At 39.4% G+C, this 16,259-nt stretch overlaps 1 protein-coding gene across 4 annotated transcripts in view; it reads right to left on the reverse strand.

Annotated features, from left to right (window-relative positions):
- Window positions 1-16,259, reverse strand: part of DACH2 (dachshund family transcription factor 2) — a 311,011-nt gene that overhangs the window by 144,913 nt on the left and 149,839 nt on the right. For all 4 annotated transcript variants that reach the window (XM_055818287.1, XM_055818286.1, XM_055818285.1 and 1 more), the window contains exon 2: window positions 6,301-6,416. In XM_055818287.1, coding sequence (XP_055674262.1) covers window positions 6,301-6,416 — 116 coding nt within the window. The remainder of the gene's footprint in view (window positions 1-6,300; window positions 6,417-16,259) is intronic.

Raw genomic sequence — 16,259 nt, forward strand, 5'->3', positions numbered from 1 at the left:
TCCTTTGAGCTTCTGAGTGTGTGATTTGTATAAAATATTTCTCATTTTGGGGACACACCAGATGGAGTGCAGGGCACTGTGGGATATGCCATTTATCACGATGACAGTGCGTAGGTAGCACTGATCCTCTCACCACAGGGGGAAGCTAGAGCTGCAAATGTGGAGCAGCATTAAAAGCCCGACGAGTGGAGTTTGGCAACACTTGTACTACTCATTAACTTAATCATATTAATTTATTAGCCATATATATCAAAGTAATTCACTACTGAATTGTCACCAAGAACAATTTATAAACTGTTAACGTTCCCCATAGGCAGAGCAGTGTTGTGGCATCCTTAATCAGTATGTTTGCCTTTGATTAAAAATAGTAATTTCTACCAAGCCAGGTAATGCCAACAATGACGAAGTCATGCATATGTTTCTCATTATAAGTGGAACTTTAAAATGACATCTATGACAACTGGAAAAAAAAAAAAGGGGTAATTGTAAACAGTGAAATGAGCCACAGAAATAGGATGTAAACATACAAAAATGTCCTGCTAAGTATGCTGAGAAAGGAAAGGGTTCCCTTAACACTACCGTCACCTGCTCCCTGCTCTTGGAGCTCCAGCACTCCTGCCAGCAGCTGCCAGCCACAGCAGCCCTACATCAAACACCCCAAGAGCTGGAATTGGTCAATAGATGTTCTGTAAAGTGACCCTCAGTGAATGCTTATTCCTCAAGTAACAGCTCCTTCTTGGAAGCAGGTTTTATAATACAGAGAGGCAAACCTTCAGGGGCTGGCTCTGGCAAACTCAGTCTCTGAGACAATGCTACAATATGGAGTAGATTTGCTGCCTCCACCCCACTGTGTCCCTCTGTAAGCAAACATCCTTGCTGCTCCTGCAGCTCCGTCCTTCTGGCTCTGAGCACATCTTACAGTTCCTCAGCCGGGAGCGACTGGCGGGCACCGGAGCAGCACCAGTGTCAGATGGAAATAAGGAGACAATTTGTGGGGTCAATGGCAGCAGGGAGGCCCCGCAGGCAGCTCTGCACATCAGTTTATCATAGTCCTGTAAGCCACTATTTATTTATTTGAGTCCCACAATGATGTGACTTGGTATATCTATTAAAAATATTAACTTCACTAAAATATTAATTACATGAAACTATTCAGTTCACAACAGCTTCTCTTAACTATCAATAAGACAAAACTATACAGAAAAAGCATTAATATCTGTACAAACAGGGCAATATTTTAATTATTATCTTCTTAAGAACTCTAGACAAACAGCTAATGAGACTATGAGTGTCTATTTTAACTGTGTGTTTATGAAATAAAAAAGGATAACTTCACAGGAGGTGAAACCAATAATGAAAATAGCAGTTTATCTTACACATTTGGAAATGCAGGTGGTTTGCTTCTGTCACCTGGGCAGACCAGTGTAACAAAACAGCAGAGAGCTAATGATAGATGCTGGCAGCAGATTTAATCAGGAGGTATTAACACCAGGGAAGGCCTCAGACATCCTGCCTGCTCGTGGCAGCACCAGCTACAGCCTCTGTATACAGTTCATTCCAAGTTCTCCCTACCAGTCATCAAGTGGGGGTTAGCCTCTGTCTAACCTCTGAAATTCTGAATCCTCCCACCTCGCATCCAGCAAAACAGTATCCATTTGAAAATGCCTGTTTTCCTTTTCTAACACCCAAATCCCCATCAGCCAGGCTTCCTCCCATCCTGTGCTAAGCACTCAGCAGCCCTCAGCCCTAAATGTTCGCTGTGATCTACCCGCAGACCCATACCGCACGTACCCTGCCAATGTACACCGTATTAGCCCTACGAGGCTGCCCACAGCTCCAGACAGAAATCTCAGAAATGTAAAATGGCAACAGTGTTGTTTTAAATGGGCACGCATCCATCTCGTTGGCACCTAGCCTCACCAGACCTTCCAGCACCCCATCAGCTTCAGCTGCGTGATTCCCAGCCCACGTGCAGAGAGATGTCATCCTGCCACCTGGGGGAAAAAAAACCTGCCTCAGAAAGCAGGTTTGTGCTCTGTACCACAATCTAAGAAAGTTCTAGTGGCAGGATGATTTTCTTCACGAGCCACCCTGCCCAATCTTGAAAACAAGATGGAGCAGCCCTCAAAATGGTTTTATTGCAGTAATAGTAGCCATTCTACAAATTGAATAGAGAAAAATCGCAATGAAGGTTTCGTACAGTGGTTTTCTAACCTTTTTTGGGGACAACCTAAATGAAGGGTAGGAGGACTGAAGCTGGCAGAGATAATGGTCAAAAGATCCAACTACTCTTTCAGATTCATTCCATATCAACAGTTTTCTGAGCTGCTGGCTTAAATCATATAATGGATTTCAGCTTCTCTCCACACAGCAAACTACTGCTTCAGACCCTAAAAATTCCCTGAGAATCCATTCCATAAAGAAGCCCCAACCATCTCGCTAAGATACACTGATGACAAAGACTTATACATTAACAGGAGATAAAGCCTTTTTTTGTTAATGTCACTTCATCACACTGCATTGTTTAAAGAACTGAGGCTTTGATGACCATTGCTCTGTGACATACAGGATTTTCCTTTGCCCTCACAGCAGGCAAGGGCACCACACTGATTTCCACATTTCCTACATGAATACAAGAAGAAAACCACTTTTTCCTAACTTAACATAAAATGGACAGTACTTAAAGATCAGCTCTTGAAAGACGCAGTTTGGGCATGGTTATTGTGCTGTTTACGCAAGCCCTTCCTGGCAGCATGCATCCCAGACACGCCACCTCATCTTTCTCAATTACAGCAGTTTTAACCACCCTGCTGCTCTAGTCTCATCGTAACTCAAATGTTCCCACTACCCAAAGGTGGAAGGTACCTACAAATATTTCAAAAAGGTCAAGGCTTCACTTATAGCCCCTTCGCAAATTACTTATGTATAAGAGTAGTTGTAAAAAAATTACACTCTACACTGGGAAATGCAGTATGCCTAATTTAACTACCTGTTTATTATGTGAAAATGACCACGTAAACTGAGCTGACACAAACCAAATGGGTGATGAAAATAACAGCACATTTCAAGGAGTGGAAACACAGATGGCTTGCTCGAGTCTGCAGGAAGTTACTAATCATCACTCTGTAATACCAACTACAGACAGATCTGTGAGCTCTGCAGCCAGAACAGCAACTTCTTGAGACCTATCCATCTAACCAACAGCAAGCCCGGACGCCAGCTTCTTCACTTCAACTTGACAGAAGACGAAAGAGGAGGTAAAAATGAAAAAATGAAATGGATGAATGAATCATGCTGCATTTGCTGATGTGGAGTCTGTAACTAAAATAAGCTTATCTGAAAAAGAAAACAACTCAGATGCCAAGTTGGACACATTAGAAAATAAGAATTTGAAAATATGTAGCCACATAAGAACAGCAAGTGTGACTTTTTTATTATTTTTTTTAGAACAATGTAGGCAAATTAACATGACCATCTGCATATCCGTGCTGTAGAAAGAATGGGCAAAATCTGACACAAAGATTATCAGGGAGCGGACAAGAAGACAGCCAAAAGGAATGCTTTGGGCAGTTACACTGCAGCTAGAGGAAGCAGGTGACCAAAGAAGTCACCAACATGTAAAGAGTCATTCTCGCCTCTGTATCAGCATCTGCTCTACTAGAAGGGATGGACCCAGCCCTACCACACTGCAAACTCTCCTCAAGTCTCTGCTCCAGTCCTGCCCCTCTCCCACAGGTGTCTGAAACACCACCTGGGAGCAGAGCGTGCTCCGTGCAGAAAGCCTCTGCTAAGCCGGCAGGTCACTGAGCAGGGGCAGCCACAGGCAGGAAACAGATTGTTTTACATACAAATTCTGTGTGCCAAAACTGTCAGAACCACAGCAAATTATATGCAAGTGAGATCATAAATAACCAAATTATGACTCAGCCAGTAGACAACAGGTTAAAATCCTTGCAACTTTTATTCCAGTCCATTATCCACCCACGTGGAAGTCTGGAAGAAAAAACTTTATTCTGTGAGAAGTGTTAAAACCTACTCTCTTCTTAGTTCAGCCAAAAGGAAAGAATCCAATTGCAGAAGTACTGAAGGCAACCAGAGCAAAGCAGTTGGTAATTAAACGTAAATAGGTATAAAGCTAATGGAGACGACATATCCCCAGTACTCCATCAAGTTTTACAACAGCTCAAATCCCCATTGAGTTTACAAGTGGCTCTTTTGGCACCTTTCGGTACTCAGCAATTCCCCCAACTTTTACAGTGTTTTTTCTTTATGAACAAGATAAAACTACTTAAAACCTTCAGGAGCTCTGATTCCTGAGTGACAAGACTACAGAGATCATCAGCATGGAGCTGCCCTGCTGTGGGCTGGCGGCAGAGTGGCTTCATCTGTGGGGACCCATCTTGTCCAGGGCCCTCAGTGACTCTGCAACACTCTGGAAATGTGCATTTTCTCCCGCCTACAAGCTGCTCGCTAAACTCCCTTTCAGCTGCTTGAGGCACACTGTCTGTGACTTTTGGTGCTGGGTCACACAGAGGTTTTCACAAGCGGCTCCCAAGGTCAGAAAAGCGGCCACCCTGGGCCTCGGCTGACCGACAGCCTCCCAGGACCAACCTTCTCATGCGACGCTCCGCGTATTGAATAAAGTGGGCTGTATCCCAGTCATCACCTCAGGCTCCAAACAAATTACAACGGTCAAGAAATCTAACTTTTTTTTTTTTTTCTGTGATACTCAAAATATCTGTGAGACACAGAATGTGTTTATGATACTATTTTACTGTCCATACCCAGCAGACTGCATCCTAAAATATGTCCCAATTTAAAGCAATATGGCTGTCTGCACAATTTGATGTCCTATTTGCACATTTGTGTCCTATTTGCAACACAGTCAGGGTGGGAAAGGAATATGGAATAATCTGGACTTCTGAGAAGAAATTATCAATGCAAGGTGGTTCTTGTGCTTTCCTGCCTATCAGTAATAACATAAATACCACCAAATCAATGAAATTCCTGCGCTGAGAACACAACAGAGCTACTGAAAAACCCCTCATTTACAAACTGCTCCTAAGAGTGAAAACACAGCTCTTGATCCCTGCCACATATACGAACAGTACATGAAGCTGCACTAGCTCAACCGTGGCACCTGGCTCTAGCAAAATGCTTTATTAACTACTTCAGTTAAGCTTACTGTGATTATTGCTTAAGAAAAGTTCATTTCCACTTCCACAATAATAAAAGTTATCGGTTCACTGTGAAGTCCTCATGACACTTGTCGTAGGAAAAATTAAAGATCTTAACTTTATTACTCCCCTGAACACCAAGACTCGCTGAGGCACTTAGTTGCAGTGCAACAGGTTCTGCAAGCAGACTAATCTGCAAGATCAAGACAGAAGTCACTGTATTCCTTATCAATAATTTTTTTAACCCTGCTTTCCCTGTAAGATGTTCTATGACTTTATATCCTGCTAAACACTTCACTAAGTGTGGTTATTATGAAGATACAATATATTTAGACTGGACTTTGACCGTAATCCTACAACTGTTAAGTCTGTTGAATATTTAAACAATTACTTTTATGAATATATTCTGTTAATATAGCTTTACTACCAAAATAAACTTCCTTTTAGCACACAGCAATTAATAAAAAAATAAAACACTCATCAGGATAGCACAAGATTTAATTTAAACTCTTATTAATAAATTAATGAAGTGAAATAAAATACTATGCATTAAATTATGTTTAGGGCTTGTTTATAATGCCACATATTTTCATGCTAGTTTTTTCAAATTATGATGCTGAATGCAGATTATTAAAGTACGATCCACTGTGGCAATGCGGACTTATCTGCTTTTCAAGTGTTTCTTCTATAATTTGTACAAGCATTTCTGTATTTTCCCAGCATATATTAACGATGTTACAATACAATACACATTAGCCACGCTGTTCATATCCCATGAGAACTAAAATACACATGCATTTGAAAGGAAGTAATGCATGCTACAGGGCTCTCTGAGACAATAGTTCATTTTCTCAGGTTTTTTTCTTTTATTAAAATAACATGTTTAATGGAATTTCCTGTAAGGAAATTACAATTAATAAAGAACTAAATTAAAAATCCATTAGATTTCAGTCACTGCAGATACAAAACAGAGTTTTCATGAACACTCAAAAAATCCAATAATGTAACCTCTGGTAAAGCTTGAAAAAGCCCTGAAGGACAAGGCAGTTAGATCAATATTAGTTTATTTTAACTGCTGTGCAGTATGAAGAGATGAGGCTGATCATCTGATGGATTTTATTACCTGTTGGAGAGATAAGTCCTGGTGATAAGAGGCCTGGAACTCCATGGGGCAGAAGACGTGCATTTTCTTGTATTGCAACTCCTAGCGAACGCTTGGGGGGTCTTCCTGGTCGTGAGCTGATGAAATAAGAGGATAAATGAAAACGTATTTTCTTTTTGAAATATCTGCTTTCTACACATGGTATTGATTTGTATAAAATATACGAACCATCAGTGATACACAAAAAATATATTAGAAATTCTTGCCTAGGAAAAAAAGAAAAATAAGTTGATTAAACATATCAGAATTGTATAGGTTTCAAATGAACTAACAATGAACTGCCAAACAGCACCTATGGTTACACAGTCATGAGCTTGAAGTCACATAAATTAATAGAAAGGTGTGGTTTTTTTAATCTGTACCACAAGACCAGAAAGAAAGCAATCCATATTTCTAGCCCTATTATACCCTTACTTCACTAAATAGCATCTTCCTTTAATATTACTGTCTGTAAAATGGAGCTCAAGAAATTCACGTGCATGGGTAATTCACATGTAAAGTCTTGAAAATGCAACTAGATGCATTACTCTGCTCACAAGCCACGGTTTATGGTTGTGAATTAACGATGCAATGATAGGGATGCCAGAGCTATTCAGACTGTGTGTGCTAGAATTTATTAGCTCAGCCCCCATGCTGGACGAGTACAGCCACGTTGCTTCCAGACACTGCTATGAACCAGCTCAGGGCTGACTGGGCAGCACAGCCTGGCTAACCAGACCGTTTCATAGAAGGCACTTCCACTTGTACCTCTACTATTCATACAGCAGCCAAGCTTTTCCACTATGCAGGGCTTCCACGACCTTACAGGTGGCTGGTGGAGAGGGGTCACAGCAGTAACTGCTCCGAAATCTATGCCACACACCTGCACCACAGAAAACTAAAAGTTGTGCTGCCTAAAGAAGTCAAAACTTTGAATACAACACAGTCTTAAATCTTGCCTTCCAAATCATGGATGATAACTGCCTACTTCTGAAGATGCAGCAATAATGTAACACTAAGTTTTCTTAAACAGACTACTTATCTTTATGGATTGACTGGTGGTTTTAATTATTACAGGCCGGTTAAACCAAGAATGTTAGCCCAACCTGTCAAAAATCTCACCGTCCCTTGACCAGTTTGTCAATTACAATTGCAGTTTCTAATACAAAATGTTGCAGGTCTGCTTACAGACCTGTTATATTTAACTATTGTTTTCAACTACCATATTTATGCCTTACATCAGAGTGCATACATATAATCATCCTATACAGCTGCCATCATAATACAGAGATTTACAGACCAAAGCACCATTTGAATGAACTCTTTCCCCCCAAGCCAGCTAATAAAAATGCAACCTCCTTATGTTTGGAAAAGTACTGCTGCTTCTCCTTGGTCAAAACAAATTTTATTCCATTGAATAATACAGCTTTTGACAAAACATAGCAAAACACTGCACAAAATAACTAAAATGTAACAAGGAATGAGATTTGAATACAAAGCATTTCCAAAATTACTTCTAATTCACAAAGAAATGTAAGTTAAACTTCACTCTATCAACTTACAGTGGCAAAGCCCTCCATCAATGTAAGACAAACTCTGTGATTAAATGGAGACAACTTCTAGCAACACTACACAAAGGTACCATTAACCTGTTCATTTCTCACAGTGTGCTAGTGTTATTTTGTATTACTGTACATCAAAGTAGCACAAATCATTTTGTTGGTTTATTATTTTATCTCTATAAAACTATTCCCCCCTCTTTTTAGTTCCAGGTTTGTCCATTTTGAGTTTCATTTTATTCAGTACTTTTCCCATTCTTCTTTTTTATGCTTTGTTTATCATACTATGATGGCTATGTGGAAAGGCTTCTACAAGACCCTAGACTCACTAGGTTATAATCAAGTAAGCCTAAAGTAAGAGTGATGGAGCTTCACAGGAAGTTACATGCACACACCATTCTTTACTAAAATCACCTGCTGCAATCATCCACTGCACAAGAATATTTTCTAACAGACAGTATTAGGCTGGTACATGAGAGTTTTAAACAAAAAAGAATCGTTGCTCTTTTGATTTACAGAAACCTGTGCTTATACATATGCACGTGCAAGTGCTTAGCTAGCACTCACAATGAAAAAAAAAATTACAAACCCCCTAAAATTAGCAGCTTTCTGCAGCAGGAGAACCGAATCAACGAAACTACAAAACATTCTCTTCTCAAGCTCAAATACGAACAAATCTTTTGCATAAAACTCCGTATGTAGATATTAATCTAAGAACAACATTAACAAAATAAACAGTTTTAAAAGATTTTATGAAGAAACGTTTTATTTATGATTTTTCATAAACAGTTTTTAGAAGAAGAGAAGGAGAGACAGTGGAGTTTCGTTCCTTATTACGCAGTTTTTGCACCGACAGCACTTTAAGTCAATGACCCTGTTGACCGAGTAGACAACACATAGCCCACAGGTTCACCAGATCAGCTCTTGCGGTGTTTCACAGCACATACTACAGCAGAAGTGAAACTCTCCGATCTGTGGTTACGCAATGACCTGTACAGAATGCCCAGGGTTAGAAGAGTTTTAGGAGATGATGAAAGAAGCTCATACCAAAACTCACTCAGCTCCCTTTCAGAACCCCACTGACTGCGTTTATATCCTGCCTACTTACACAAGTAACACAAGCACCACTGAGAAAACACAGCACTGTTCTCTCTGGGGTTTGGTGTCTTTGGGATTGTGGTCCTTTTGGAGAAGGGGTTTAATAGTCTCTGAAGAAAAAAAAATAATGCATACTTCTAACATATTCATGCCCTTTTAGTGAATATTATTATAAAGCTTTAACCACAAGGGGCCAAATACTGGTCTTACATAGCTGTAGGCATAACAGTTTGAATGGAATTGCTCCCAGCTGAACCCATTCAAAATAGATCAAGGTCCACTGTCGCCAATTTAATGTTAGCTTTGAAATGAAAAAAAAAAGGCTGGATGCTACTTATAGCTGTCTGACTTTCACTCATACAACACCTGTGAGAAGGAACCATTTGGGTCTTTAACACCATGCCCTGTAATTGGCCTGTGAACACCTTCAATGCTGTATGCCTGGTTCTGAACCAAGAAAATGAAGCAAGAGCCAAACCCAGCACCCTGAGATGCTGCCGCTGAGTCTGCAGGCAGGTACTTCACACTTTCAGCTGGACTGCCTGGATATGACCAGCAACCATATCACCCATCACGAAACAAGGTACTGTGCTTGGAAGAACACCAGAACTCACAGAAAGCACCTCAGTAGCATATCTGAATCCCAATGCTTCTGGTCTCGTTTTTGCTAGAAACAGATTTTCTGGCATTTTTGGTTAAATGTGAAACCAGAAATTTCAGAGAGACAGGACATAAATGTTTGCTCTAAATCTTATTTAAAAATAAGATACATACAAGAGAAACAAAAACAGTAGCAGATTCAAAATTTTTCTAGGATTTACTTAATGCTGTAGATACGCTCCTGTCAGAACTAGGGCTGACATCACCAAGCAATGAAATCACACTGGTCTATCTCAATACTCTCTACCTAGCACGCTTCCTGTCATCTTACAAAGTCCAGAATTTCAACAAATGGCACGTTTACTATTTAGAACATATCTAATCTTCGTAATTCAGGGGAAACTGCTAATACATACCTTGAGCATGAATTGTAAGGCAAGGAGAATTATTTGGGGAGAGTAAGACATTATTTGTGATTATGTAAGTAGTAGCATATAAATACTAAAGGCATTAGCATATAAAAATTAACTTCATTAAATGATATTTCTCCTAATCTTTTGTCACACTGCTCTTTTATTGCATTTTCTTCTTCACCTTTATTTAATTCAAGAAAGTTATATATTCAAGAAGTCTAGAGCAAAGGAAGCATAAACAGGAACAATCAGCCTCAAAGAAGTTTAAATGTATTTCTTTGAGATTCTAAAACCTCTACAAAAACTTTGTGTTTGTTATCAATAGGTCTTTGTGAATGGAAAATGACTCAATTCTAAATTAGATGTTACTTCAGTGAGAAACTACTAGTTGATAGATTATCACTGAAAAACATTTAAAAGTACAAAAGTTAGTCACAAGCAAAGACCATGGAGTCTAAAACACAAGTGCAATGTTGTTTTTCATTAATAAATTTATTAATTTTATTCTTTTTACTAAATAAATGCAAATAAATTGCATTTATTTAGTAAATAAATGCAGCTTATTAGTAAATAGCTTAGTAAATAGCAGCTCAAATTCTACACTGGTTAAATTCTATTAGCATCTCTCAAAAACAAAAACAAAAGCAAAAAGCCCTTGGGCCATCAATTACTTGAAAGTGAAGATGACTGGAAGTTTTGGGGTTTCACCTGTATTTACACAAAGGTTCTACAGCCATCCTTGTCATCCTTCTCCACCACACCCCTGCCAAATCAGTAACTCTGAAAGAGAAAAATGAACTAATCTGCATGTTGTTCACTTTTGTATTTTGTTTGGAATTAAATTTGTCAGAGACTAAATTAAGTTTTAAGCAGTGTATTTATTTGACAGTTAAAATTTATATAGAAAAATGGTAAGAAATCGCACATTAATGTCTGTTTTTCCTTTATTTTCCACTCCTGTTGAGGGTTAATTTTATTATTTTCCTCTCAATGTTTTATATACTCCCTAGACATCCGAAGGATTTTTAATTTGAATCAAAACATATAATAAAGCTATTTTTGTGATTTTGTTAAAATTACTGATCAGCTCCATCTTTTGTAACTCTATTTTACACTTATTATAGACAACTATATTTCATAAAATCCACAAATTCATCAACACTTTGTGAAATGTAATTAATCAGTGGAAACATACAGCACATCACTGTTGATGTATGATAGCGCTCTACTTTTGTGCTTTTAAATATAGAAGATTTACTAGAATCAGAAGTGAATTTGCATATTAATCAAGACAAATAAACATGTGGTGATTTAACTAGGAAACTGTTATTTGGATGACAATTTAATCAGCACAGGTTGAAAGGTCCATCACTGCAGCATCCTGTTTCTGCTAAAATATTGATTGCGTTACTGATTTCAGTAATGCTTTATTTTACAGGGCACAAATAACCATGTAATTACTCTTTAATTGAATGGTAATTGCTTGCTGGCAATTATTTGTTAAGTTTTGGAGTTTAATTACTAGGTTATTTGTGTTTTGTGAAATAAAATGTTATGTATTAGTAGCCCGAAACATTTTCTGTATGAATGGTCTGTCAAAACTAGAAAAGTAAGTTATGATGGTATGAGTTTGACAAATAACACTATAACACTAAAACTATTATTTAAAGGATCAGATGAATCTTTGAATGCTTTCTCTTTACAAAATTAACATTAGATGTAACATTTGTAAGATAAATGGAGGAATACTGTGCCACAGAAGCGTGATTTCCTCTGGGGTCTAGTCCACCATTTAGCATAATTTATCCTGATGTTTTGCTTTTCATTCACTGGGCTTCTTTGGGAGGAACTGAAATAGTATCCTATCCTCTTGAGAGCAAAGAATAAACGAAGTAGAAATATATTTCAACAGTACTTCATATTTCTGCAACTGAAGTGGATTACCACCAGCACATTATCTTAGCAGCCTATAAACTTTGTAGACTTGGCAGTTAGCTAGATAACAAGGGAAAGCATTATGTTTTGCAGTGTCAATGAGATATGACACATTTTGTGATATGTTTATTCCAAGTTGTGATAGATGAGGTACCCAGTACTTTGATCGTTAAGATTTGAATTTTACTTCTACACTTTTCATTTTTGTCATCAACTATTTATGAATTGGCAGTAGGCAGTCTAGCAAGGACTGCTGATTTTGTTTTTTCAAGATATCCAGTTAATAAATTAATTATTGATTCCACAAGGCTTGAGCTATTTGGTATAAAAATATGCTAGACTTGTGATTTAGGAAGCTCTCATATGTATTACAGATTTCTTCAATAGCAACATATTTTATCAGGCTTAAAGGAGAAATACAGAAGTTCTATGTGACATGCTGCATAAATTGCTCTGGTAAATAGTGGCAGTAACTGGTGCAAGTACTCAGAAGTGAAAAACCCAAAAGCATATCAACAACAAAAGCCCACAATCTCAGTTGCTTTCCTGAAACTAGAACAGCAATCACAAATTAAAATTTTGCTGTCCTCAAAGATCATGAAGTACCTCCTAGTGATTGAGAAAGATACTCTTTGAAGCTTTTACCAATAAACGTAGTATCAGTGAATTGCATTAAAATTATTTCCTATTATCCTAAGGTTTTTAGTTTTAGCATGGATTTGAAATAATCTCCTTGCTCTGGCATTTATTACAACATTTCAAAAATGCCAATGGTAGTTAAACTCTACTTGACCTTTCAGTGTTTAAGAAGAGAAGCAAACCCTGACCTCGCAGCAACCTGATTCTGTCTCCTCTCAGTGCTGGCAAACTGATCACTTGTCTAACTATTGCAGGACACTGGATCTCCAGCCACATCAAAGGCAACAAGAGCCAATTCAGCAGCAGGAAAAAAGTCATCCATGCAAAATGGGCAATTAACATTAATCATACATGAAGTTGTTTGAGCTGATAACTAGATCCTGGTCCCTATGGCAATTCTCATAAAACAGTGCCCATGCTGGCATGAGGAGAGCCACAGCTCATCTTCCACAGGCTCGGTGTGGCCCCTTCTCATTTAACCGGACAGAAGGACATTGTGGAAAAAAGCTCTGACATTCCAAAACAGAATCTTCCCACTCAGTCCTCCAGGGTTTTTCAGTAAGGAAGGTCCCCAACATCACCCTGAGTGAAAACGTCAGTGGAAGTTTGTTCCTAAAGCATCACAGATCTGAACTTTCTTCTGTCATCATGAATTGGTGTTATTGTTAGAGAAAGAGACTCCTTAATACCACTGAATTGTTCAGTCAGGACTAAAGTGCAATATCACATCTTTATTTATATTTATTTATTAATAAGAATGGAAAGTAGTACATGATTACTGTGTTCTTCCTGAAAATCATGGATTAGTAGAAGTCAATACAGACCAAAATAACATCACATATACTTCCCTTATCAAGCAGTATGTTGGTTAGTTCAGACACACACACACCCCACACAAGCTGTGTATGCAGCAGTGACAAGCGACAATTGCACCAGCTGACCCCCCCCCCCCATATGGCCACTCTTTCCCTTTTCACCGCAGTCTCCAGGTGTCCCAGCTCACAGCCCACAGATGGTTTCACATGCACAGACGTCTGAACTGGGTACCGCTTCAAACTCCGAACAGGTAAAACAGGCTGCCCCAGGCAGCTCTGCTACATCTTCCCAACCTGAAGGAATCTCTCCCTTCCAGGCCAGGAGCACTTCTAGCACCTATGATCTCCATTCCTTTCAGTTTTCAAGAGTGACGCGGAAGAATTGGAAGCACAATTCACCAAGCCTGTCACCAAGGTCCACATACAGTACTCTCCTGAAATTACCGCCATAAGGTTTGGTCCTTGGGGTGAAGGTGTCTTAGCCACAGCTTACACAACCTCCAACTTTTTTTTTCTTCATTTTCATACCAGTCCTGTTCCCATCCCACTCAGTTCACTTCATCCAATCCACCTCTTCTGCATTTGACCACTGTCCAGCTTTCTGAGTATTTCTAATTTTCTGCTCTTAACCCACCTATCACATCACTTCTGTCCTTCAGACTCTAGCTACCATTAACTGCTTCCCTCCCATCCTCTGTTTTCTTCCAGATTCCCAGTTATCCTCTGCTTCTGGTCTCATCTCTACATTTAAAGGGAGCTCCTCACCCCACTGAGACCAGGTGCAGTGCTAACTACTAATACTATGAATAATAAGAAGAGGGGATGCTGAGCAACGATCAAGTATGTGAGCTGAGACAGCCACCTGCCAAATGCTTTCTGCCTCCTCCTCCACCTCCCTCCCCCGGGAACGGTGTGAGGTGGTGGACATGACAAGGCAAGGTGGTCTCTGAACAGCCCTGCCTGCCCCGGTCCCAGGGGCTGGGAGGACAGGCAGGTGGTGTTGAGGGCATTCAGCACAGCACCAGCAGAGGCTAAAATGCTCCCCCAGGTCTTCACATTCTGGACTTATTGCCATAATCACCTTTTAGCAATAGCCCGAGTCATGTCACTCATACAGATAACTGCCTGAGAATACAACACAGCAGAAATAAACCAAACCACCACACACACAGCTGGATATTGGTTTTTGCTAAATACGCCAGTTCCATAGTTACCCCAATGCTTTATAGCAATGTATATGACAGAAGCTGTCAGTCACACTGAATCAGAGTGTGAGGCAACAACAAAATTCAAGAGCAGCAGCATTTGGGGTATCAGCATTGTCGGGTTCACCCACAGAATCATAAAGCTGAAATAGGCCTCCAAAGATCACCTGCTCTCTCTTACCTCTGCCCCAAGGCAGGATCACGCACACTCAAATCATTCCTGACAAACAGTAGTCTGGCCTGCCTCTGGAAATGGTCGGTGCTGGAGATTTCACAACACCCCTAGGCAAATCCACACCAATGCTTAGGCTAGCTGTCCGAGCAGGGAAGGTTTGTTGGGGAAACGGGGGCTGACATCAAACCTAGTTCTCTGTTTAATTTAAACAAGGCACCTTTTGCCACCTACTCAGCAGACATGGAAACCATTTTATATTTTCCTGCTTTACAGACATTGTATTTTTTGAGAACTTGTCATATTCTGCCTTTGTGAAGTACTCATACATACAGATGGAACTTAAAGACATAGTGTTTATATCCATGATCTTCAGACTCCTTGAACATGTGCTACAAACAGCAAAGGTACATACCTTATCCCTAGATTACAGGTAGAAATAGCATAACTTGAGCCTCTTTAGTTTTTTTTCTTACACCACCTATGTCCTTACTGAACTGAAATCTATTTAAGACAAGCTTTCCATTTTGTCAAGATCATTTTGCATCCTAATGCCATTCTCCAATGTGTGTGAAATAGCACACACACCTTGGTGCTGTCTTTAAGTTTAATAAGCATTTTATTCTTTTTTTTTTTTTTTTTTCCCATCAACCAAGCCATTATTGAAGTCCCTGAACCAAACTGAAAGCAGCCCCTACACCTAGGACATGCTTCCAGTTTGATCTGAACTAACAGTAACCACCGTCCCAGCATAGTTTTCCAGCATGTTTGTTTCTAAACTTGCATTTTCTCATTTGCTTAAGAGAAAGTCATGCAACACTTTTTAACAAAGAGGCTGCTCCCAAAATTTCTGCAAATATAGCATTTTACAAATTGCACAGGACTTACGGACAACCTTGCTGGCAGTACTGCAAGTCAGGCAAGCCAAATCCCTTTACCCTGCATGTTCCTCAATTGGCCACCTGAAGATCTTCTGGGGAGCAGAGAAACTCTCTATTCTATCACTCTCTAAATTACACCTGTGTATTTATTTTCTAGATGACAGCTATGTCTGGTACATCCTGGGAGCGCTGGCTCCCCTGGTAAGCCAGAGAAAGCCACCTGCCTGGCGAGAGGAGATGAAATGTGTTGTGCTTTATTCTCCCTTTTCTAGCCCACAGGAAATTCTTTGTTTCCACGTTTGCCACAAAGTCCAAATACATCTGCAATTATTGATACCAGTGTTGACATCTTCCTGATAAAGATTCATTAAATTTTTTATTTGTCAAAGAAAGAAATGCGATGGAACAGACAATTTAAGGGCTGACAACTCACCTGACAGAAAGTATAACTGTGAAGCTATTTTATACTTCATTTACTTGACCTAGTTACAGTACTTCTAAGCCCAAATGTTCATAAATCATGACCCTGAAATCATAAGGATAAATAAAATTCTTATGTTTAAAGCTCCATTTTGCACATTTTTATTTGGCTTTTAATTGTGTAATCCTTAAGTTTCTAAAAAT

Source organism: Falco peregrinus, chromosome 13, assembly GCF_023634155.1.
Source record: "Falco peregrinus isolate bFalPer1 chromosome 13, bFalPer1.pri, whole genome shotgun sequence".
NCBI lineage: Eukaryota > Metazoa > Chordata > Aves > Falconiformes > Falconidae > Falco > Falco peregrinus.